Below are 25,185 nucleotides of genomic sequence, written 5' to 3'. Positions count from 1 at the left end.
ATGAGATGGTCTATCTCTACCACCGGACTATAAACTTCCTGAAGGCAGGCAATGCCAGGGGGTCGTGCCACTGGGTTTTCCTAGCATCTAGGGTAAGTGCAAGTATAAAATAAGCGTTTGCTAAATATTTGAATTGCATTGACTTCTAGGCAAAGACACATACAGAAAGGCATAGAGAAACATACCCCCCTATGATTACAGATGCCAGATAGAAAGAAAATCATGACTATTGGGATTGTTCCTCTAAGGATCATGAGGGGCTGCCTTTCTTGCCCTCTTGATGCCACAGAGGAGCTTCTGGCTCCTGCAATGGCCAACTCTGGCCCAGACTTGCTGGAAACAGCTCTGCAGGATGAACAAGGACGCTGCCCCGATCCCTCCTCTCCTCTATAGGGAGAAGGGGACAACCGGGCCTCACCCTGGCTGTCTGGAGGGTCCTTTCTCCCCAAGAAGCTGCACGCCATCCTAATCCCAGTGAGGTCAGGCCTATTAGAGGCAAAAGTGAAAGCACTTAAGCACATGTGGGGAGACTTTAAGTGACTTTTCTTACAAATTTTCTTTTTTTACACAAATAGTATCATTTACATGTAATATATGTTTATTGCTCAAAATTAGAAAACAGTGAGAAGATAAAATAAGGTAAGACAAGAGAGTAGTAGCACTAACATCTTGGGGTATATTTTTCAGTTTCCTATGCACATATCCTTGTTTATTTTTTATAAACGGACTATGTTCTTTTGGCAAACATCTCTTTTGACTTAACAACATATTGCAACTACTCCTATAGGTCTTTAATTTTTTAATTTTTAAAAAATATTTTATTTATTTTAGAGAGAGAGAAAGAGAGAGAGGGAGAGGGGCAGTGGCAGAGGGAGGAGAAGAATCTTAAGCAGACTCCATGCTCAGCATGGAGCCCGACACGGGGCTCAATCCCACGACCCTGAGATCATGACCTGAGCTGAAATCAAGAGTTGGTCGCTTAACTGACTGAGGCACCCAGGCACCGCTACCCCTGTAGGTCTTTAAATATTCTCTTACATTATGCCTTTTAGTAGCTGCACAGTATTACATTTTATACATGTATCATATGTTTATTTAACATTTCCTTATCAATGGACATTTGAGTAGCTAACTAATCTTCCAATTAATAATGTGTTTTAGGAAGCATCCTTGCAGCTGAATCTTGATGTACAGTTGTACTTATTTTTTTTATATAAATTCCAAGGAGTGGAATTGCTGGGTCCAAAGGCACATATATTTTGAAGGCTTTGGATTCACATCATGGAACCATCATCCAGAGAGTTTCAACCATTTCATAAAATGTCAGCGTTGAAGAAGAGTATTTGTGTCTGCAAACTGTCTCCCACACTGTTATGATTTTCTCTGCTGACTTGAAAAAAGAAATGGTATTTGATTACTGGTTGAATTTGCATTTCTCTAATTATGAGTGGGGTCAATGTCCTTTCATTTCTATTTCTTCTGTTATGAAGCATTTATAGCTTGTCTCATTTTACAGGCCCAGAGACCAGGTATATTTTTCTTTAAGATTTTTAAGAGCTCTTCATGCATCAGGTTGGTAATCTTTAGTTGATTATATATGTTGAAAATAATTTTGTCCACTTACTATCTGAAATTTTTATGGCCTTTTTTTTTTTGACATAAATCCACTCAAAGTTTTATTTAATCAAATTTTATAGTCTTTGCCTTTATGGATTCTGCTTTTAGTATTACTCTTTATAGCACATCTCCACCTGAGGTTAGATTTTCATGTTCTTCTAGTACTGGAATTTATGTGGTTAAATGTATGAGGTCTGTTTGGTTCTTTTCTTTTTTTCCCAAGTGTTTTAAGTCTACTGTTTTAAAACCATTTATTAAATAATCCATCCTCTCTTCAATAGATTAGAAATGACACTTTAATTATATACTACAAACTGTCTCTCTCACACACATAGATGAGTGTGCATGTGTGTGCATGCACAAACTCACACACACACGCGTGCACGCACACACATAGGACTCTACTTCTAGACCTTCATACGCCTGCACTGGTTTGTGTGTCTACTCCAATACTCATATCACATTGTTAAAATTATTTTAGCCAATAACATTTTACTATCTGGAAGAGTTACTCTTTCTTTTAAAAATTTTTCTTGGCTTTTCTACATGTTAATTCTTCTAGATCAGAGGTTCTCATTCAAGGGCATGCATCAGATTTACTAGTGAAGTGTTCTAAAATCAAAGATGCCTGTTTTCCACCTCCAACGTGGAGAATCAAAACCTCTATGGTGCAGTCTAAGCATTAATACATATGCTACAGTGCAGAGGGGTTAAGAACCATGACCCTGGTTCTTCAGAATAAGCTTCTGAGGATAGAAGCCGTATGTGCCTGGTTACTGTTTATTCCCAGCCCCAGAGTCTGCCACACGGGTGGTATTATTCAATATATATTTGTTGAATCAAAGACTATATTATTTCCTATTTATTTCTAACCAGCACCCTTACTTTGAACTTGGATTTCCAAAGATTATTCATGTTAGGGTAAGTTGAGGTAACAGTCCAGCCTGGTGAGGAATGTGAAATCATGGCATCTGAGGAACAGCTGAGCTATGTAAGAAGAGGTTCATGGGTCCAGTGTCTGAAGGGTGAACATGAGGAGAGGGGGCAGATGGATCTTATGTTCCTCCAGGACACAGAACAAGGAAAAAACTTTCAGGAACACTTCACAGGCTATGAGGAGGGGTCAGATCTATCAAAAAATGACAGCAGGTGCCCATTTGCTGAATGGGTTGGCTACCTTCCCACTGCTGGGGGTGTTTAAGGCAGAAGGTGTGGTGCCATCTTGTGGGGAGCAATTAGACAAGATGTCTGCATCATTATGTAGGGTTTGACAGCTGATAATCTCTATGATCTCTTCTAGCATGGAGATTTTAGATTCTTAAAAATATTTATGGAATATATTCTATGATTCAAAGAGATGGGAAGCTTCTGGGAGTTTTCCTGTTGACTAGAAAAATTCAGACCAAGCCCTGAGGTCACTACATAGGGAGATCCCCACTGAGGCCACCTTGACCTAAAGAACATGGGGCCCTGACCACGTCACATCCCAATACTTGCTCCAGGCCTAACCACTCACCCTTGCCATGGGATGTTTCAATAATCCAGGTGCAGTTCAAGTTGTTGGGGTAGAAGTCAGGAAACCCTGGTGACAAGATGGTCCCACTAGAGCCTTGAATGAAGCCACCGCAGAGTGCTACGGGAATAAAGATGGTGGTGAAAGACTGGAGTGGCCCGGGGAGCCCCACCCCCACACCCCTGGCCCCAACCAATCCTCCCGGGAGCCTGGGAGCCATCTCCTCTCAACCCTCACTGATGGGTGGGAGAGTCAATGCCCCTTCTAGCTCCTGGTCTTTCACAGTTGGAAAGGAATCAACTACCTTAGCACCCCCTTATGGGGTGTTTCTCACCTTCACAGCTGGGAAGGGCCCGGCTCCACTGGAAGTTAGGCTCACACTCCAGGGGCTCCCCATCACTTAACGTGTAGCCTGAGTCACAGCTGAAGGTCACTAGAGCGCCCACGTAGAAGTCATTCCCATGGCGCTGCCCATTTACGGGGATCCCTGGATCCAGACAGTGGTCTGACTGCAGGGTTATAGCTGGAAAAGAGAGCCCACAGCTGGAACAGACAGCTAACCATCACCACAGAAAGATCCCAGCTGGCTCACAAAGGGAGGGAGGAGAGAACCCTGATTTACAGAAAGGTGAAGTTGTCATTTACCCATGCATCAAGTGTGGCTGTCACTATCTGCTGAGAGGGTTATTTGAAGATCTGTCTGTCAGAGAAAACAAGCTGATTCTAGTATTTGTCCATTCATCCGTTCATTCAGTTCATATAAGTTGAGTATCCACTATGGTTTAGACACCATGCTAAGTCTTAGGGATACAGACATGAGTAAGAACATGGGGTTGTCCTCATAGCACTCTCAACCATCGGTTTTTCTACTGGTCTACAAGGAATGGAAATGACATCCATCTCATTCAATTGAGGCAGCAGAGATGGATGCAGAAGGGGATGAGGGAGGGTGAGGGTGAGCAGAAGATGCCATCACACTTCAACCTCACAATCCTCAAACCCTCTGTCCCCCGAGAGCCTGGCATGGTGGCACCCAATCACCTGCAGGTAGAAGAGGCTTTGTGGTATGCAGGTCATCAGCTTTCACTGTTTCCAAAGGCTCCCCTTTGAGCTCCCGTGGGCTCTGACAGATGCCGAAAGTAGGGGAGTGCCCGCCAGGAGCACAGCCTAACTGAAGAAGCCATGGGGATGGGGCTGAGTGGGGGGGCCGCTGCTGGAACAGTCCTGGGTCCCTGCATCTCCCACAGCCCACCTTGTCATCTGCCTCCCCGCCAAGACTCACTCTCATAGCGGAGCTGGAAGCCGATGTCCGAGTGACTCTTGTCGGTAGAGAAGAGGAGGTAGAGGTAGTTGCTGGTGCTGATGAGGAACTGGGGGACCTGGGTCCCATGGTAAACCCCGATCAAGGGCGCTGAGTATGTCCGTCCATCTCGAACTTCCAGAGTATCATAGTTGACCTCCGTTTTAAATCTGCCGAAGATGGGAATGTAGACTTGAGAAACCTGAGGCTTAGTAATTTGCAAATGACAAAAAGCCCTGCCTGACCCAGGGCTTCAGAACAGCCAGATTTTGGCAGGCTGGGACATTTTAATACAATTTGCACACATTCACTAGTGACAGGGAAGGGCCTTCTCTGCTGCATTTAGCCCCTCCCCCTTCTCCCACGGCTGGGCACTCTCTCAGTCCTCCCTGCGGTCTGGGTCAAGACTCATCTTGAGACTTAGGGGCACAATGACTAGCCTCATGGGTGGTCAGAATGTTCTAGGCCAGAATTCAGTAAACTATAGCCCAGGGCCAAATCTGTTCTATAGCCTGTTTTTGTATGGCCTAAGAGCTAAGAATGGTTTTTAACATTTATAAAGGGGTATGTTTTTAAAGAGCAAAAAATATGCAACAGATAACCACAGGTGGCCTACAAAACCTAAAATATTTACTATCGACTCTCATGGAAAAGTCTGAACAGCGCTATTCTAGGTCATGGATGCTTTGTCTGGAAGAAGCTTCTGTTCATATCTGTGTGGCTACTTTCCCCATCCAAGGGGCACCCCTGGGGTGTGAGCGGGAAGTGCGGCATACGAGCAGGATTTGGGTCAGAGATCAGGAAGGCTGCCTTCCCATACTGCAGATTTCAGAGTTATGCTCCTCAGATGCCATGCCTGCTTCAACGTCTGATGTGTCTGTCTGCCCACTCTCCGTCACTGGGGGTGGGGGGACACAAGGACTCTGACGTCCCGAGTGATACCCCAGCCTTCTGCTCACTCCTCTGGTCATAAACAACACAAACCCCACTACTGAGGTGAAACCAAGGCCAAGGGCGAAGCCTATGTGCCCTGTCCCCACCCACGGCAATTTGCTCCAGTCTTCTCTGACTTTGCTGACATTTCAGCAAAGGTGCTGGTCCTCCGCCCTCAACCCCAGGTTCCCTCCCACACCACTCCTAAGAGATCCCCCCCCCACCCCCCCGGCTCTGCTTCCTCAAAGGCTGTGGTTGTAGGCACCTGTCGAAGGTGATTTTGATGGGGTAGCCTGGCTGGGCTTCAATCACCCAGGCACAGCTGAGGGCATCCTTGTAGAAGCCAGGCCAGCCCGGAGACAGGATGGTGCCACTGGGCGAAGTCAGATGACCACCGCAGGGAGCTGGGGGGACAGAAAGGAGAGAAGCAGCTTTCTTGGGGGGGAGGGGCGAACAAATGAACAAACAAATAAAAACTCTCTATAAAATGTATCTGCCAACAAGTATTGTTCTTGTTTTTATGGAAAATTACATAAACTATATAAACCGTGAGTTCTGTCTATTGGGACCTTTATAGACATGCTCAGTTACATCATTTGGACTTTTATTAAAGGCCAGAGAGGAGAAATAAAAATAATCCTTTAAACAAAGTCCTCTGTCATTCTAGAAGGGCTGAAGTACAGCTAATATTTGGGTCACACTGGTTTTTCCTTTGCTCGTCGCTCAACCATCAGGCTTGTGGCAAAAGCAGAGACTGGGCCACCTCCTCACACCTGGCACCAGGTGCTCTGGCACTGGACAGTGGGCAGACCCCAAAGCTCAGCTCAGAGCACTGGCCTGACCTGCTCCACTGTAAGCCCCCTGAGGGCAGGGACCTTGTTAATGGTCTTACACAATTCGGAATCCCCAGCATTTAGCCTAGAGCTTGGCACACACTTATTCCTCTGTGCCAGAAATCAGTAATTATTGCTTGAATGAATACATGAAGGGATGGAAGGGCGAATGAAAGTGGTTCATGGCAGGTGACTCCACAAGACACTGGGTGGTGCAGACATGCCTCTGATCCTGCCCCGCCTGTCCTCTCAGTCCCTTGGTCTCTCTCTGCGCATCCCTCAGCTTCCCGTTCCCACCCGCATCCTTCCCTCACCACCACCTCTTCCTGCGCCGGACCCTTGGCCCTTGCGGCACTCATCAGAGCGAGTCCAGTCCTCCTCCTTCCGACAGGTGGTCAGATTTCATCGCCCACCCCTTTCAAGTTATCTTAGGCCACGTGACCGCTTTGACCAATCACATGAGAGCAGTAGTGGCGCGTGTCCCGCCCACAGGGAAACTTGAGGAGCTGGTGCCTGATTTGCAGTTTTCTGCCTCCTCGACCGTGAGAGCAAGTGTCAAGATGGAAGTCCCGTCGGGCTGGACCTTTAAGTGACTCAGGGGCAGGGCCCCTGATGACCAGTGTTAAACATGCAGCTCAGGCAGTCTGTGTGCGCTATCAACTCCTGTTTTTAAGCCCCTGAGATTTGGGGCTTGCATGTTAATGCAGTCTAACCTCGCCCACCCGGTCCCTCCCCAGGACCGATGTGGAGGATGCCGGTAACAGCCGCCACCCACGCTGCGGGCACTGTCACCACCACTGGCACTCACGGGCTCACACGGGACAGTCACGCTCACTCTTCACAGAACACAAATCCTGCGAGGGTGGCGCTATTATCCTCCCCGTTTTACAGCTAAGACAGGTTTATGGAGGTGCAGCGACTAGCCCTGCGTTACCAGTGATAGAGCCTGGACTCGGACCTGGGAAGACACCACAAATCCAGAGATCCTAAACTAAGCAGCCTCCCAGTTTTCAAAGAACCCCTGCGTCCTTTGGAATCCCTTACTATGGAGCTATCAGATGCCAAAAATGCCCTGAACAAGACCAGGAAGGAAATAAAGAGCTACCCAGCACTTCTGTCTCTGCAGTTTTTTGTATGTTTCTCTAGGTAATCAGTTTCATAAAACGGAATCAAATATACTGCACCTTTCCTCTCTCAATTCTATGAACTTCTTGGAAAGATAGAAAATAATTGTCAACATTCTTTTTTAAAAAGATTTATTTATTTATTTTAGAGAGAGAGAAGGCTGGGGGAGGCAGAAGGGGGAGGGAGAGAGAGTCTCAAGCAGACTCCCTGCTGAGCGCAGAGCCTGACACTGGGCTCAATCTCACCATCCTGAGATCATGACCTGAGCTGAAATTAAGAGTTGGAGGCTCAACTGACTGAGCCACCTAGGCATTCTGATTGTCAAGCATTCTTGTGATACATTAGGGAGTTTAATTAACATGAGATAAGAACAGTAATACTAGTAGTAGAAACTCATACCAATGACTTACAGCTCTACTTTATGTGTATTATTTCATTTAAAGGCACACAACGTTTATGCAGTTATTATGCCCATTTTCAGATGAGAAGACTAAGGCTAAGTAGGCTAAGAGACTAGATCAAGAAGTAAGGAAGGGAGAGCTGGGATTTCAAGACCTCTGTCTCCAAACCCCTCTGTGGCACGTAGTGGTACTGCAGCTGCCCTGGCAGCAATGAGCTCGCTGGGGTTGAGTTTACTGCGCATCAGGATTTAAGGAGGATTATCTTTGTGACAACTGCAACACTAAAAGACAGATGCTATTGTTATCCTCATTTTACAGGTGGGGATTATCACCCCAATTTCAGTAAGTTGAGGCATGGAGAAATTAAGTAATAACACAGCATTTATATCAAACATTGAGAGAGTAAGTTGCACATGTGTATTGTCACTTCCTGGGTAACTCCAGTTTTCAAGACCCATCTCTGCATCTCATTGAACCTGCTAATACGTTCCTCTCTTTCTCCGATAGACATGTAAGACCTTGGAGGTGTGTGTGTGTGTGGGGGGGCTACTGTTTGGTCCCAGGGTCCCCATGCAGGTACTGAGCCTCTGCAGAAGCAGGGACTCTCTCTTGGCTTCAATTCAGCACAGGCCCAGCCTCTTGGGTTGTGAGCTGTGATCTCCTCACTTACTTTCCAGAAAGCTGTAGATCACATGGTCACTTTCTGTCTAGGCTGCCCTTCATTCAGTGCACAAATACTGACAACAAAACCCTATCTAAAATCTCCAGACAGGGAAACCCAAATCCTGCCTTTGGTCACCACTTTGTTTTTCTCTGCTGTATTGTTTTATTGCCTTGACTGGCTCGTCTCTTCTCCTGCTCATGTGCTGCTCAAATGACCTCTCTATGCATTCAGTCTTTCACACTCTCTGGTTCATCTTCACATGCCGTGGTGACAGTTGTCAGGCAGGGAGGAGTAGGGAAGGGTCCTAAATGCAATGTCTCCTTAACATTTGAAAAGATGCTCAACCTCATTCTAAGGAAATATATATATATATTAAAACTGCAATGAGAAAATATTTCTCATCCATCAGATAGGCAAAATCCAAGTTCAAGGACACATGAGGCTCAGGGAAAGCAGGTATTCTATAGAGTACCTTGCTGGTGGAAATGCAAAATGGCACAATTCCTGTGAAAGGAAGTTTGGTGATGTACAGCAAAATTCCTATGCATTCACTCTCTGACCCAGCAATTCTGCTTCTAGAACTCGATCCCAAAGATATAATTGCAAATCTGTGAAAAGACATATATATGTACAAAGCTATACAAAGCGGCATGATTTATAGTAGCAAAAGAATGGAAAGAGCCCAAATGTTCCACAATAGGGAGCTGACCGAATGAACTGGAATAATCAACAAGATGGATGATGCAGCTATAAACAAGAATGAGGAATATTCTATATAATGTCCTGGAGTAGTCCCCAGAATATATTAGTAAGTGAAAAAAAAGCAAGGCAAAGAGGTAAAAAAATAATCGTATGATTCCACTTATTGAAGAGAGGGGTGGGAGACACACACATATATTGACCCATATTAACAACTGGATGAAAGAGTGAGGTCCAAACTCAAAGATTATCTATGGAAAGAAGGAGGGAACAGGGTAGAGAGGAAAGGGATAAAAGCTAGACTTTCTCAGAATGTATCTTCTTTTAGAGGTTTAAGTTTGGACCTATGTAAATATTTTTCACAACTAAAAAGGAAGATTTAAATTTGATAAGCAGTTTCTCAAAACTCAAAAGCAGAGTGAAATAAATAAATACGGGACTATATCAGTTGGTGGCAAAATCACACATGAAGAAACTGGCGAAAGAGATTTTAAAACACAGCCATCCTTAGTAGGATCTAGGAACAAGAGGAATAGAAAGTAAAATAACTTAAACCATTTTCAGTCATCACACTGATGTTGGTAGTGGTTGTATCATTCTCTGAGTCTTGGATATGCAGTAGGGAATGGGAAATTATGCTGATGTAGGGAACTGGAATTTTCAGCAGGAATGAACACAGGTACAGATACGACATCAAGAGAGTAAAAAAGAAAGTATTCTTACATCTGAAATGAAATGAACCCATTATGCACTTTATCTTTAAAAAACAATTCTTTAGCTCTGTTCATTGAAAAGCCTTAGAGACAAGGGCCAACTCAATAGGAATAATTACCTCCAGTGCCCAGATTCTCAATATCATTTTCCACCAAAAAGGGACCAGGGTTCCTTGGAGAAACGGCTGCTTCCAGGTCAGGGACAGAAAATATTCAAAATGAGGTTGGACCACTTTCAAAAGGTTCCCACTGGCCAATGGGACAATTGGAGTGTCGGTTAGAGTGATAATTGCAATGGATTTAAATACATAAAATATGTTTAAACCCACTGAACCGTAATGATATTTTAAAATGTTCAATTTTAGAAGATGTCAGGGAATCAACTCATTGAATAAAAACCTGTAAATAAAGGAAAATAATTAAGTTTTTCTCTGCCTTTCCTTCATGAATTATACCTCAGGGTAACCGAACAGTTGATAAGGGCGAGTTTTCTTTAAGGATTCCAGCTTATAAAAGAAGATGAAATGATAGCATGTGGGCATTTTGCAATCCCATCTATGGCTCCTAACATCCTCAAATGAGAGACAACCAGACATTATGCGTCTCTGATGGTGGCACAGAGCTCTGCCCGTAGAATATTCCGGTCGAAAAATGGAACCTAAATCTGATTAGGTTTTTAGATCCTCCTGCCAATTAAAGGAAATATAAGAGAGAGAGGATCATGTTAAACAACCTCCCAGGGACATAATGGCCAAAATTCAGAGTGCAGGAGACACCTCAGAATAAATGACCTGGCTTCTTCCACAAAAAATCACCAGGGGTGGGCATAGAGGTCCACAGATTGAATGAACTGACACATATGTGCTACCTGTAGTGAGTGCACCTGAGCAGGATTCTGATTTTTAAAAAAAATCTTTAAAATAAAATATCTTTATAAATAAAATAAAATAAAGTGAAAATTTGATTGTATTAAGTGATTATTTTTATTTTTTTTAGGATGATAGCATTGCAGTTATGTTATAAAGAGTTCTTATCTGTTAGAGATACACACTAAAATGCTGTGGATGGATATTTTGCCTGAAATTTGCTTCCCGGTAATCCTAGAGTGCAGTGGCAGGGGCCACAGGCAGGGGTGTGAATGCAACAGAATAGGCCATGAGTTTGTAACTGGTGAAGCTAGGCGGTGGGCACATAGGTGTATTATTCTGTTTGAAATTTTCCACTCAAAATCTGGGGCAAAAAAAGGAAACGAGCACATGTACACTCATATCTACTCACGCTCACACTCACACTCCATACACACTCACACGCACAATGAAAGAAAAGAGGGGGAGGTTTCCTGCCTTGAATAGAGATGAGAGCTCAGAAATGAGACAAACGAGGGGCCCTGTGCTTACCCCAGTGCCTGCCACACAGCAGGTACTCAATAAATACTTTGTCGAAGGAATGAAATACTGGTTGAAAGGTAGAAGACCAGGTATTATGACTGATTTGTGTTCCCCCCAATTCATAAGGTTGAAGCCTTAGCCCCAGTACGACTGTTTGGAACTAGGGCTCTTAAAGAGGTAGTAATGAAGATTAAATAAGATCATTAGGATGTGGCCCTAATCCAATAGGACCGGTGTCCTTTTTAGAAGAGGAAGAGACACTAGGGATGTGCACACAGAGAAAAGGCCACATGAGGACACAGCGAGAAGGTGCCACTTGCAAGCCAAGGAAAAAGTGGCTTCAAGAGAAACCAAACCTGTTGGCACCTTGACCTTGGACTTCCAGCTTCCAGAACGGAGAGAAAACAAATTTCTATTGTTCAAGCTGCCCAGTCTTCGGTATTTTGTTATGATGGCACGAGATGACTAATACACAGGGCTTCTGGTGAGGGGCTGGCGTTCTCCAGGACGGATGCTAACATTGTGTCAGGCCAGGAGCAATTGGGAACAGTGATGGGACACAAGAATATGAGCTGGACATTGATTTACGTGCACTTTTTCTTTTCCTGAATGTTCACCTTCACAACAACCTATAAGGTGGGGACTGGTATTAGCCTCATTTCAGTGGAGGAAACAGGAACAGAGAGGCTAGCTAACTGGTCCAGAAACACAGAGCTAGGAAGTGGCAGAGCCAGGATTTAAACCCGGGCGGGCTGGCTCCAGGGCCCGCGTTGCTAGCCACTGTGGGTGGACATGGGAATGCCGACCCTGACTACTGGCCTCAGAGGGGTTTTAGGTGACAAGGTGTCCCGTGTGAATGACCAGAAGTCGTGAAAGCCTTTTCCTGTGGCCTGCTACACTACCGTTTTGTGGCAGCATGACAGGTGAGTGAACTCTGGAGTCAGACCTCCTTGGGGGATTCAAAGTGGTGGTCTGGAATCAGAGTACTGGGATTGGAATCCTGACTCTCTAATTCGTTTAGCTGTGCGACCTTGGGCAAGTTACATAACTACTCTGTGCTTCAGCTTTCTCATCTGTGAAATGAGGACCATAACAGTACTTACTTCCTAGGGTTGTCATGAGGATTCAAAAGGACAACGTACGCAAAGCACTTGGCCTCGTATTTAACACATAGTAAATTCTCAACTGTTACCAGCTGTGGGATCTCAGGCAGGTCAATTCACCTCGCTGGTTTGCAGCTTTCTTGTGCTTAGAGCATAATAACATCTTTCTCACAAGAGTGGCCAAGAAGATTCAGTGAGATAATGTTAGAAACTTGGTAACTACGCTTACTTCTTCCTTGGAGGCCTAAATGAGCTACAACTATCACTTGGATTCCTCTTGTGGGAATGGGGAAAACTGGCCTTCTGTCTTTTTTATAGGACTTTTTAATTTTCTGATTATAAAAGTAACACATCTGGTATACACACAGAGAAAAACAATGTGGACGTGTTTACACCAAACAGTCAAACCATTTTTCTCTAGGGAGTGGGATGGGGAAATGAGAATTTTCACTTTGAACTTTATCTCACTTATGTATTGCTTAAATTTTTTAAAACCACCAAGTATTACTGTAAAAATGAGAATACACACTCACTGTAGGTAATTTATCTCCTTTTCTCCCCCCTGTGTATTTCTTATATAAGCAGCATATTTTTTTAAACCCAGTTTGAGATTCTTTGTCTTTTAATAGGGAGTTTAATTACCTTTACTGTCATAACTGATATGTTTGTCTTACTGCTGTCATTTTGTTTTATGCTGTCAATTTCTGATGCTTCCATGTGGTGTCCTGTCTTCTCTGTCTCTTGCAATAGGCACTATGTTTCCTTTTGTTTTAATTTTCTACTGGGATAGGAAAATAGAAACTTGCTTTTTATCCTACTTGTGGATACTTGGAAGTATTTCATAAACAGGTTTGAAATGATATTCTCTGTAGTGAAACAATTCCAGAAAAATACAGAAACAGTGTAGCCAAGGGTCTGGGTTTGAATTCTGGCTCCACTACTGACAAGCTGGGAGGACCCTGGGCGGGTGACTTAACCTCTCTGGGCCCCAGTGGGGACCACAACTACACCTGCTTCCTACCTGGTGCAAGGCTGGAATGAAGGGACACCTGTAAAATACTTATCCTAGTGCGGTATGGTTACTTGGTTCTTCCTGAAAAAAGACAAGGAAGAGGTGAATGGGGGAGGGATAACCAGGCATGCCTGTGTAGATGTCTTCACTGCCTAGAAGGCTTTTTAAAGATATTTCTGACTTTAAGCATAAGGATCCCCTACGTCCTCTGTTGTCTAGATAAGGGGTCAACAAACTACAGCCCGAGGGCCAAATCCAGCCCATCCACTTAAGTGCTGTCTATGGCTGTGTTTGCATAACGGTGCCAGAGTTGAGTAGAGACCCACATGGCCCACAAAGCCCAAGATACCTCCTAGCTGGCCCTTTAAGAAAAAGTTTGCTGACTTGCGCCTTAGAGCAACGAGATGATCATCCTTCTTTCTAAATTTAGGAGAAGATGCCATTTTCTCCCTGTCCCATTATAGCCTCTCAAAAGCTAAGTGGCTCTTAGCATATATTAAAAGATTTTTTAAAAGACCATTAGCTTTTGCATTTAATTGTCCACAAGGTGGGGATACTTAATCAAAAACAAAACTAGAAAAAATGGAAAAGACAAAAGATACTGATTACAAGGCAGGGTTCTCCTGAGGATAGGACACAGGGGAAAGAAGTCATGGAGGGGCCAATCCCAGGGGCTTCTCCACCCCATCTACTCCACTATTTTAAGGCTGGGACTGGCCACCCGAGGTAGGGTCTCTCACTCCGCTCCTCTGATATGTGCTGCTCCCGGGGTCCCCGAAAACCAGCTTGGTAGCAAATGTCCAACCCTCTGAAGAAACTGAGCAGGTTCTCCCCTGTGCCAAGTTCACGGTCTCTCCAATGGGCTGCTCCCTATGTCTGGTTGCCTGCTGTCCTCCAACCTCAGCATTCCCCATCCTCCTGAGAGAATGGATGGGATAGTTTTAATTTCAAAATTAGGACTTTGCCCATGAAACAGTGAGTCTAATTCTCTCATGCACTCATATGTGGTCTCGAGTATCTCAGTGCACTGGCGGAACTAGAGTCCAGGAGCCCCCGATTCAGGAGGGCGGGTCATGCCAAGAAGTGGGGTGTGTAGTTACTAAGCCCTGGTGCCTCCTCAGGGAGCGGTCAGCTCCACTGGGACTGAGCCCCCACAGGCTCGGAGGCACTGGGAGCCTGGGCTTTTGCTCCGCAAGAGAATCTTGGTGGGGAGACAGGTCCAAAGGTCAGAGAACTGGTAAAGAAAAATGAAATGGTGGTGAGACCAAGCATCCAACAGCATAGTCCAGTGGTGGCCCCCGAAGAACAAAAGGAATTAGGAGAAGGGAGAGATCCGGTGAGCGAGAGACAGCAGGGTAGGTGTCTTGGATGCAATGGACCAAGACAAGGACAACCAAAGAGGTCAGGGGAGAGAATGAGGAAGAATGAGGGGCAGCCTGAAGGAAAAGTGGACAGTCCTCCAGATCCTGGGCTCTGCATGGTGGCTTTGCAGGGTCATGGGCTTCACCCACGATCACACAGGCATGATCACCCCACTGTTGCCAGTGATGGAGTGACTTCACCTACTAGTTCCATAGCTGAGAATGTCATTTCTAAAAAAGCTCACTCCACTGGGGAAAATGGCCATGAGGTTGTGTGGACCTCATTGTGGGAACCTGGAGGGCAGAAAATAGTCCGTTTATGGCATGATCCCAATCAGGCGTCTGGAAGGATGGAAGAGCACCACTTGATCCCATGAAGTAGAGTGATATTTATCTGATTGGTCCGAATGAAGAAATGGTTAAAATCGGGTTAAAATAATGCTCATGGCCAACACTTATTGATCGCTGCCTCTCTGCCAGACACGGCTCCAAGGGCAGCGTGTGCTCACAACGACCCTGTGAGGAGGTTGCCATTGTTAATCGCACTTTACAGATGGGGCAACTGAGGCATGAAGGGGCCAAGTCATTTGCCCAGGGTGACACAGATGGTAAATTTCAGGGTGAAGGCAAAGGGCTGGTGGGAGGCAGGCTCTGGAGGCCATTAGGGAGAGACTAACCTAATTAAAAGGTCTTTCCTTCATTCATCCATTCAATAATTCATCAACCAGTATTGGCTGAGCATCTAAAAGTCTAACAATTTGCCAGTTGTGTGGATGTGAGGCCAAGGAAGATCTCTTAACCTCACGGAGCTTACAACCCAGTGGCAGCACAGCAAACCATCTTGAGTACTTTATGCCAGGAACTGCCCTTTACAATGTACCTGTTCTTGTTCCCTCCCTTCTGTTTTCAGCTGGAAAATACAGAGGCTCAGAGGGAAAAGGTGACTTGCCAGGATTCCATGGACTTGAAAGGCCACCTTAACCCCAGACACTCTGCCACGTGCACTGAGTGGTCAGGGTCTCTCCTCTCCCCTCCCCTCCCCGTCGGCTCTGGGGCAGTGAGTGCGCGGCCTAATGCTCCCCTCTTCTTCTCCTGTCCTTCCCACCTGCTGGCCAGGGTGCTTAGATTTGGGTTTGGGGACTGGGTATGGGGAGAGGTCAGTTAGGGCTCCACTTCTGTCCATCATGTGAAACGAGAGGAAGCAGCTTCCTGGCTCCCCAAAGTAGAAAACTGCAGCCACTGCCTCCAAGGGGCTGCCGGGCTGCTCACTTGGCGTCCATTATTCACGAATTTTACTGAGGGCCTGTTCTGGGGCAGGCCCTGGGCTTGGGATGCAGGTGCGGCATGCTTCCTGCCCTCAGGAAGCTTCATCTGTGTTTTAAATGCCTGCAGTTTGGTGGAACAGATGAATGGTCTCTGAGCCTGAGACAAAACCTATTCTGTGTGGCCAGGCAGGACTGAGGGGGCACATAATAACCCTGCGCTTGCTTCGAGCTGTGTCTCTTCTGGCCGGTTTGCCTTCAGCCTCCTGAAGACCGGCCGCAAGGACACGGAGGCAGCCTTACTAGGAGCATAAAGGCCAAGGCGGGGAGATGTCCCAGGGAACTGGGGGAAATGAGCACGTGCAGAAGAGAGTGCCAGGCAGCCTGCGAGCCTTTAAACTGCTACCAATGCTTTGGGCCCCGGAGCTCCCCGGGACAGGAGCTGGAAGCAGGGCTCCTAACAGCTGTGATACTGAGAGAGTTCTCAGTTGAAAGGAGAGGGGGCTTTGATGCCTGACCATCTAAAACCAGCGTTTCTCCAGGTGAATCTCTGGTGACAATTCAAATTTCTGTGCAAAGTCGGCCTATAGAGCCTCTGCCGTCCCAGTGTGAGGGTGAGAGGGTGGCCTGCGTCCTGGGAGAAGAGGAAGGATGGTGCAGACTTGTGCCGCTTGGCCCCCTCCGCATCCGCTCCGGCCGAACAGCCCCGGCAGGCACGTACCTTCACACCGCAGCACGGCGCTGTTCCAGACCACGCTGCCCTCCTTCAGGATGCAGGTGATGGTCTCCGAGCCCTGAGTCCCGAGGAAGCCTTCATCACAGAGGAAGGAGATGGAGCTTCCCAGCTGGAGGCTGTCACCAAACCGTTTGCCATTCACTGGAACACCGGGATCTGGGCACTCGTTGTGTCGGAAGGCTGTGTGGATGGAGGCCAAGGACGGGATTAGGCAGAGCTGGCGTGCAGATGGACCCCCCCCCGCCCCGAGAAAATAAGCTTCATTATGATAGGCAATCCTAGACCCCATCACTTCCACAAGAACCCGCCCTACTGGAGTCAGAGCCAGATGCCCCAGAACCAGTGAGCCACAGTGGGCAGAAAGCAGGTGATTGTTAAACTTGATCTCCTACCTTCCTGAGCACCTGATCCAATTTCATCCTAATGAACATATCGAGCTCAGGCAGCGAACTAAGTATTTCTCATGTCAGCTCATTTACATCATATAATGATTCCATGAGGTAGACATAATTACCCCAGGTTACAAATGAGGAAATTGAGGCTCAACATGGCTTAGGAGCAGAGCTACTTCCTGCTGTCACATCCATTCCACACTTCCCTAACTTCAGACAGTTATGGGATCGTTTATGTTGCAGATGAGCTGGACTCCAAGTCCTGTGACACTAATAGACAGTAAGCATCATAAAGTAGGTGCCCTGGACTCAACCCTGTCTGAAGCCATTTCCTTCATTTCCTTGGGTATTGTCAGGCTGCCTCTCGCTCTGTCCAGGCAACTGATAATGCAGCAGGAAGGGGGCAGAGGAAAGAGAGCACTTGAGGGTTTAATTGAGCTTTGCCTCTTGTTAGTTACACGGTTCTGGGCAATTTATGTAATCTTGCTGAGCCTCTGTTTCCTGACCTATAAAATGGAGACCGTACTTCCCCGGCAGGGTCATTTTGGGATAGAAATAAAAGGAAAGTTGGTATGAATTTGAAAGTGGAGAATGTTTGGGAGGGCGCCTGACAGATGGTAAGTACTCCCTGAGTATGAGTCCACTGCCTTCTTCCCATTCCCACCCCGTCTCCACGGAGCACGTTCCCAGCCCGCCTCCATCAGGGTGCCACAGTTCTGGAGCTCAAGTCTCTGAGCCACACCCTATCTGCATCCCTGCTGTTGTGAGGACGGTGCTTTCCAGGAGACCAGGCTCCCTGGCTCTGCAGACGGGTGCCACTTTAAATTAAGAACTCAATTTGCAAGCCTCTGAAATTCACTAGTGATTTTTTTTATAAAGATTTTATTTATTTGACAGAGAGAGACAGCGGGAGAGGGAACAGAAGCAGGGGGAGTGGGAGAGGGAGAAGCAGGCTTCCTGCTGAGCAGGGAGCCCGATGTGGGGCTCCATCCCAGGACCCGGGGATCATGACCTGAGCTGAAGGCAGATGCTTAACGACTGAGCCACCCAGGTGCCCCTCACTAGTGATTTAAACACCTGCACAACCAGAAACAGAAGGGCCCCAGAGGCTGCTGGATCTTGCTGGAGGCAGGAGATCTGCAAACCTGGGGATCCTTCCTACTGAAGGCGAGCCACGGGAGCATCTGACGCGGAGATGATTGTGATGATCCCTCGGCGGATGCCCCAACACCCTTCCCACTGAAATGCAAAGCCCAGGTCAGCCCAGACTTTAGGCTCGCCACCTTCCTTCATGAGGAATGATGACTATGAGGTTGCCCTGATATTTAGAAAGATGCCCTGGGAAGAAGAGTGGTGCCTGGGGCTCAGAAGTCCAGACATGTCTCTTAAAAATCTGATCAGTTACACACACGCATGCATACATGCAGGAATATGAAGCTACTTCCAATGTCAGGGCGCAAAAGCTCTAAGTCAAGAGTCTTTTCAACCTCAGGTTCCTGGCATGTGGAAGGGGTAGATAAAGCTTAGCTACTGACGTTTCTGCTGAAGCAGCCGGCGGTGGTGACCACAGAGGTGCTCACATGGCAGGTGCTCGGGGGACAGCTGCTGCCATCATCGTTGTTCCAAATGAATCATTTCTGGGTGAGGGGGATTCTGGGGAGGTAATTAGTACTTCTTTGACCTGCCCTGTTTGTTGAGTATGTAATGTGTTGAATGTGTATCACTTTTATGGTGATGGAGAAGCCTTGAAGAAGAATGCTAGGTAACGGCTCGATCCTCCGATCCTCGTTTAGGCCAGGTCCCTGCATTTTGCCTCCCCTTTCCCCTCCCCACCAAGGACTCAGCACTTGCTGCTTTTTGGAAAGTGGGCACTTCCTAGGATTTGGTCTTGCTAGGAGACTCAGTAGCCATTTTGTCCCAGGCTCCCCACTGATGTCCATACCTACATTGAACCTGCAGAGTTCCCAGCCCTCACTATCCTGGAAGGTGGGCTCCCTGGGATACCTCTCACCCCTCTTTCTGTTCCCACCAGTGGGAAAAAAGGGCATTAGCCACTCATGGACATTTCCATCCAATACACATTTACTGATCTTTAGCAGGTCCAGACTCTGTGCTGGGCAGAAGGGGTAAGAAGATAAGTGTACATCCCCCCACCTTTCCAGAGCTCATGATCTCATGGTAAAGCAAGGATAGGGGTAGATCAGCTAGAAGATAGAGTGCAGTACTAGACTGGGAAGACTAGGGGAGATGGAGCTGGGTTCTGCTTCTGCCTGACTGGATGGTGGGGACAGGTACGTCCTGGAAGAGGCATGCCCTGAGACTGATGGTTTCTAGCAAGTTCGCTGCCCTGAAGAAGATGCTGAAGGGAATGCTGGGAGAGGGCTTGAGCCTGGGTGGTTCCTTGGAATCTGAGGTCCCCAACGGCCCCATCTCAATTAGACTCCAGGGACAGGTGGGACATGGAAGCAAGACCTCTATGCCAGGGGAGAGGGGTGGGGGCTGGGAGGAGATCTGTTCTGTCAAAAAGTACCAGACTATGTGAGTGTTTGTATGCATGGGGTGGGGTGGGAACTGGGGGCTTGCATTTCACAAGCAGCCCCTGGAAGTGGATCTGGTGAATGGTTCAGGCAGGCCCAACTTCAGCCCAAATTTGACTGTTTGCCATTGGCTAAGTTCACTGGGTCTACAGCTTATTATGACCCGAGAAGCACTTCTTGCTACCTTTGGCAGTTTTCTATTTCTGGTCTCCAAGCTCTGGCCTCTCTCCCCCTCCTCACGATAGCCCCAGGAGACACAGAAATGCAAAGAATTTCCACTTAGCTTCAGGCTCCTTCTAGAGAAGGGGCCCAGGGTTGAAACTGGAGGTGACAGCTTTTGGACTGTGGCCCTGAGAGGGGCGATGAGGAAGTGCCCCAGTAACAAGACTAACAAGCCTCAGATCCAAGCAGAAATCTGCTCCAGACCTTTGCTTCCGATTTGACCGCAGGGGTGGGAACTGGGCAAAGTGACGTGTGAGCCCCATGGGGAATACCTGAAGTCAACAGTAAGCAGGTGTGCAAGGACCAGGGAGAGCCCCTTGAGAGGGATGGGCAACAATGAGAGGAAGACACAGGCTTGCTCTCCCGGGGGCCCTCCCTGGTGCTCACTGGGCCTTCTAGGAGGGGGAGGGTGGGATGAACAAATGAAGTCCTGGGCTCCCTCTGATGTTACATACCACACTTAGAGGAAAGAAATGCTCAAAAGAGAGTGACTCCACTGAAAAGAGCACCCTGGCCAGCAGCCAGCACTTTCGGCTTTTCCAGTCATGCTGGAGTCCCATGCCGGGGCCCCCCATGGCCCACCCACATCGATGCTCCTCCACGGGGGCACCCTCCACCATGCTCAGAGGCCAGTACTCCGAGGGTTGGTCCGCTGGAGACCGAGTGGGGACTCACTGGTAAAGGTGATGTTGAAGCCCCTCTTCCCTGTGGAGTGGTCAGTCTGGAACTCGAGACGGGCCACGTGGCCACTGCTTGTGATGGAGGAGGGGAGCTGGTTTCCTGAGAAGGTGCCCAGAACTGGGGCCTCGGCCGTGGCCCCATCCTTGACAACCAGGAAGTCAAACTGAGGTTCCACGTCGATGTCGTTGAAAGCTAGGTGGATGCGGCTCTCGGGCCGGGCCAGGATGAGCCAGACACAGTGCAGGTGGTTGCCATAGTCCTCTGGGTAGTTGGGCGACAGGACGACCCCGGAGGGGCTGGTGAAGTTGAAGAAGCAGGAAACTGCAAGAGAAGAGCCGTGGAGGTCAGTGTGCGTCCCAGCATTCTGCCTGGGCTACCAGGGGTTGGTGCGGGGAGCATTTCCTTGGCCTAAAGAGCAATTGAAAGAAATGTAACACCAGGGTTGGGCCGGACTGGCTGGGGTCTGAGCTCTAGGAAGGAGATGTGCTGGGTTCCATGCTGGGCATGGTGCTGGGAAGGGCCACTCTGGCCAACTGCAGACATGGCGGGTGGAATTGGTCCTCTTAGCTGCTGGTGATTCCCTGGGTGGTAACCAGGGTCAGGGCATGCCAAGTCCATTCCTACTCTTTAAACATTATGATAGGCATGCCCTGGGGATTCGGGCAACCTCAAAGCTACAAAGCTACATAATTACGATAAGGAGGTGCTGAGTAAACACTGTCTTTCAGAGACCAAAGCTTTGGAAGAACCATGGGGGAGGGGTGATGGTGGCCTCATCTCCATGCCGTGCCCACTTCCTGTTCTCTCTCCTACTTTATCCTAAGGACTCACTCTTCTGGAATTCCTTATTTTAAACTCTTTTCATGCCAGTGACTAACAGACCCTGGAACAAGGCTGAGGCAAGGGAAGTGCTGTAAGTGGAAAAACAAACAAACAAGCAAACACTAAACCAAAATTAAGATGGAAAATAATAGAACGAAAAAAATTGCAACAAATATGCCAAAGGGTGAATATCAATATTAAATTAGAGCTTTTACAATTGCATAAGAACATCACCAGGATAAGCAAAGAGTATGCTCACAGGATTCGTAGGAGAGAAAATAGAATTAATATGAAAACAGTCTATTTCACTAGTAAAAAAAAAAATAAAGAAAAAAATACACAGCCCAATATTGTTGAGGCTTCGTGGAAATTCATACGTATTTATTGCCAGCTGCAGAGTAAAGCTGATATAATCCTTTTGGAAGGGAGGATATGAATTCTTATCAACAACCACAAAACTATTCAAATATTCAGACTCAGTAGTCTCTAGGAATTAATTCAGAAGAAAAAGAGCTGCATGGACAAAGATGTTTATAGTGACATAATTTTATTAGAGAAAAAAAATGTGAACAACCTATATGCCAGCCTAATAATACGAGGTAAATTATAGCCTTTAATGTGATGCTGTTTGAACAAAATCATTAAAGTGATAAATACGACCCTGCAGAAAGAAGAACATTAAGCATCATTTTAAGTAAAACAGTAGATCATAAAATTATATGTATACTTCCGATTATAGCTATTACATATTTACATGTGGATAAAGACTGGACATGAGCCCCCGAATAAAAATTGTTTTCGAGTAATAGGTTTTGGGGTAATAGTTTTTCAAAATGAAAACAATATTTAATTTTTCTGACTGCAAAAATGATATAGGCTCATACTAAACACTTTTAAATGTAAAAGTATAAAGAGGGTAAAACTAATATGGGCAAATATTTAAATACCTTTATAACATTTATATTGATGTCTGGTGTTAATAATATTGAAACAAGTTAGCATAATATTTGGCTTATTAATTATGATGAAGCTAAGGTGAAAAATAATAATGAAATCATGCTTGCAAAAGAAACACACACACAAAACAAAGGAATTGGTGACTCCTTATGTTGAGCTTCTCCTTCCTTTCCCTGACTCTACTCATCCTCCCCTTTTCTACATTAGGTATCCCTTTTCCAACCTGCTACTCAAAGCATTCCCATCCAGTTCTGCAAAGCGAACCTGGTCCCTAAGACATATTCAGTCTTATCCCTGTAGTCTCTGTTGTTTTAGGGGTATAGGAAGAGTCTGAGCCAAGGGGAGAGATGGATATGAAAAAGCGTTTAGGCAACACAATATAGAGTTAATAGTGATTATTATGATATATTAATGGTGGTTACTAAGTGCAGGCACTGTTCTGAGCACTGTCATCAATTACTCAATTTAGCTGTCACAATAACACTGTTTGGTAGGTAGCTCATTTTAAAGATGAAGACACTGAGGCACGCAGAGGTTAAGTAATTTGCCAGGGTTGCTTGGTCAGTAAATGGTAACAGCAAGTTCAAATCCATCTGACTTCAGGGGCCAAGCTCTTAGCCACCCCTGAACATCCTATTATGAGAATAGTACTGCCCACTGGGCCTAAAAGTGGAGTCCACGGGGTGTTCTTAGAATTTGCTGAATATCGACCTGTCAACTCCTAACCACTACATTAGCACTGAAGTGGGGGGCTCTAGGCTGGTCATGGGTGCCCCCACACAGCCATGCTGTCTCCAGCTGCAAGTGTAATGCAAATCATGAGGAATCCTAACCCAACAGAGCCAACGACCTTGAAGACAAGGGGCAAAATCACAAGGTCTGCCTACCAGTAGAACCGTACCAAGGCAGACCGAAGGCAAGAAATGCTATGATTTCAGAGGGAAGACCATCAGAAGAACTGTAAACATGTGCACAAGTGGCTTTGCTGCAGAGGAGAATTTAATTAACATCACCTGGGTCCCCACCCCCACTCCATCACTCTATCACATTATTCTTTTTTCTTTATACCTTTGTAGTGGGTTGCCATCTTGCAAAGCTCCAGGGGCACCATTTTGAGCAACTGTATATGGTAGTTTTACTTATCACTCTCTAAAATTACCTTGTTCACCTGTTTGTTTATGGTCTGTCCCTCCCTCACCCCAACACATACACATATGTTCCATGAGAGTAGAAATCTTGTCTGTTTGATTCCTCTCGGTCCCTAATGGCTCCCACGATGCCTAGTGCATTCATTGTAGGTGCTCAATCAGCAAATCAATATTTGCTGAATGAATCAATGAATACAGTTGACCCCTGAGCAACACAGGTTTGAACCACACACATCTACTTACACGTGGATTTTTTTTTATAAATACAGCACAGTACTGTAAATGCATTTTCTCTTCTTTATGATTTTCTTAATAATATTTTTTCTCTAGCTTACTTTATTGTAAGAATACAATATATAATACTCGTAACATACAAAATATGTGTTAATCAACTGTTTATGTTATCGGTAAGGTTTTCGGTCAGCAGTAGGTTATTAGTAGTTCAGTTTTGGGGGAGTCAAAAGTTATATATGGATTTTTTGACTGAACAGGGTTGGGTGGGGAGAGGTTGGCACCCTACTCCCGTGTTGTTCAAGGGTTAACTGGATTTAATGGTTGATACCATCTGAAAAGATGGGGACATGAATACATGTGCCTCACGTTCCCATCCCGTTCTAACCCCCAAGCAACAGAATTGACCAAAGTCTGAAAAACCGGTGGATACCCGAGTCAGCTCTGGAAACTAGGAAAAAATACCGGGCCATGACCCTCAATGCATTTCTCTTAGACACAGTACAGATCTGTTCCTAAATAATTTAGAGTAGAAAAGAGAATGACTCAGCCAAATTGCTAAACAGCAAAGACAACAGAAACTGCTCCCAGTGTCAAAGACCTCGAAAAATATATTAGTCACATAAAATTCATTAAAAAAAACACTCAAAGATGTTTTCTACCCAACCAAGAGATAAATCAAAATGAAGAACTCAAGTGTGGGAAAGTTTTGGTTAATAAAAAAAAAAAGATTAGGAACAAGCAAATAAACGGTATAGTAAAGAATCTAAATAATTGCTATAAACATAGTTATAAAACAGAATGCAAGCATAACAAATATTCCTTCGAAGAGAAGATAAAAGATATCACTCCTGCCCAAACCCCAGGGTAAAACTCTGCAGATGACACTGATAGAAAGCATAAAGTTGGAGCAAGGAGATATGCTAATTTCCTCATCTTGCAAGAAACTCTCTTATACAGTTTCTGTGGTTAATTAGAGAAATATAGGTTAGACCATGTTTTTAAAGATGTTAAGAGTAATTAGTAATAGACTATAAAGTAGCTTATCTTCAAAATTACCAAAGGGGGAAAAGGAAAGCAGTCAATTTAGCAAAAAACGGAATTCAAAGGACAAAACAAGGAAGCATAAAGAGGGGAAATGTAAAGTAAATGCTAAAAAAAAGAAAGAGACAAAACATTATTTATGACAATATACGTGTACAGGTTAACCTAGCCCAGTAAAATATAATTCTCATTTTGGAACAAGACACACGACTTACACAAAGTGTCTCAGAGTAGTTAAAAACAAGGGAAGGGGCCAACAGAGCTCAGACTTCACATTAGAAGAGTATTAAAGTTTACCAGTGCCAGGCTCCAGAGATTCCTATGTGTTTGGTGGAGTCGTCCAGAGCATCCACAGGTTCTAAAAGCTCCCCCAGGTGATCCTAAATGTGCAACCAAGGTTTCAGAAGGACCAGTGGAGGCAAATGCCAACCACCCAAAAAGGGGGTTTTAATATTAAGATCAGACCCTTGGATGTTATAACGTCACACCAG

The 25,185-nt window shown here is 45.9% G+C and overlaps 1 protein-coding gene across 5 annotated transcripts in view; it reads right to left on the bottom strand.

Annotated features, from left to right (window-relative positions):
* CSMD2 (CUB and Sushi multiple domains 2) overlaps positions 1-25,185 on the bottom strand; it is a 583,106-nt gene that overhangs the window by 199,147 nt on the left and 358,774 nt on the right. For all 5 annotated transcript variants that reach the window (XM_032388322.1, XM_032388331.1, XM_032388357.1 and 2 more), the window contains 6 exons: positions 20,487-20,813; positions 16,646-16,840; positions 5,629-5,767; positions 4,413-4,600; positions 3,465-3,653; positions 3,134-3,250 (listed from right to left, as the gene is read on the bottom strand). In XM_032388322.1, the coding sequence (XP_032244213.1) occupies positions 3,134-3,250; positions 3,465-3,653; positions 4,413-4,600; positions 5,629-5,767; positions 16,646-16,840; positions 20,487-20,813 (1,155 nt within the window). The remainder of the gene's footprint in view (positions 1-3,133; positions 3,251-3,464; positions 3,654-4,412; positions 4,601-5,628; positions 5,768-16,645; positions 16,841-20,486; positions 20,814-25,185) is intronic.

This window comes from Phoca vitulina, unplaced genomic scaffold, assembly GCF_004348235.1.
Source record: "Phoca vitulina isolate PV1807 unplaced genomic scaffold, GSC_HSeal_1.0 scaffold2, whole genome shotgun sequence".
Lineage (NCBI taxonomy): Eukaryota > Metazoa > Chordata > Mammalia > Carnivora > Phocidae > Phoca > Phoca vitulina.
The sequence above is the reverse complement of the archived record's forward strand: the minus strand, read 5'-3'. Positions and strand labels throughout refer to the sequence as shown.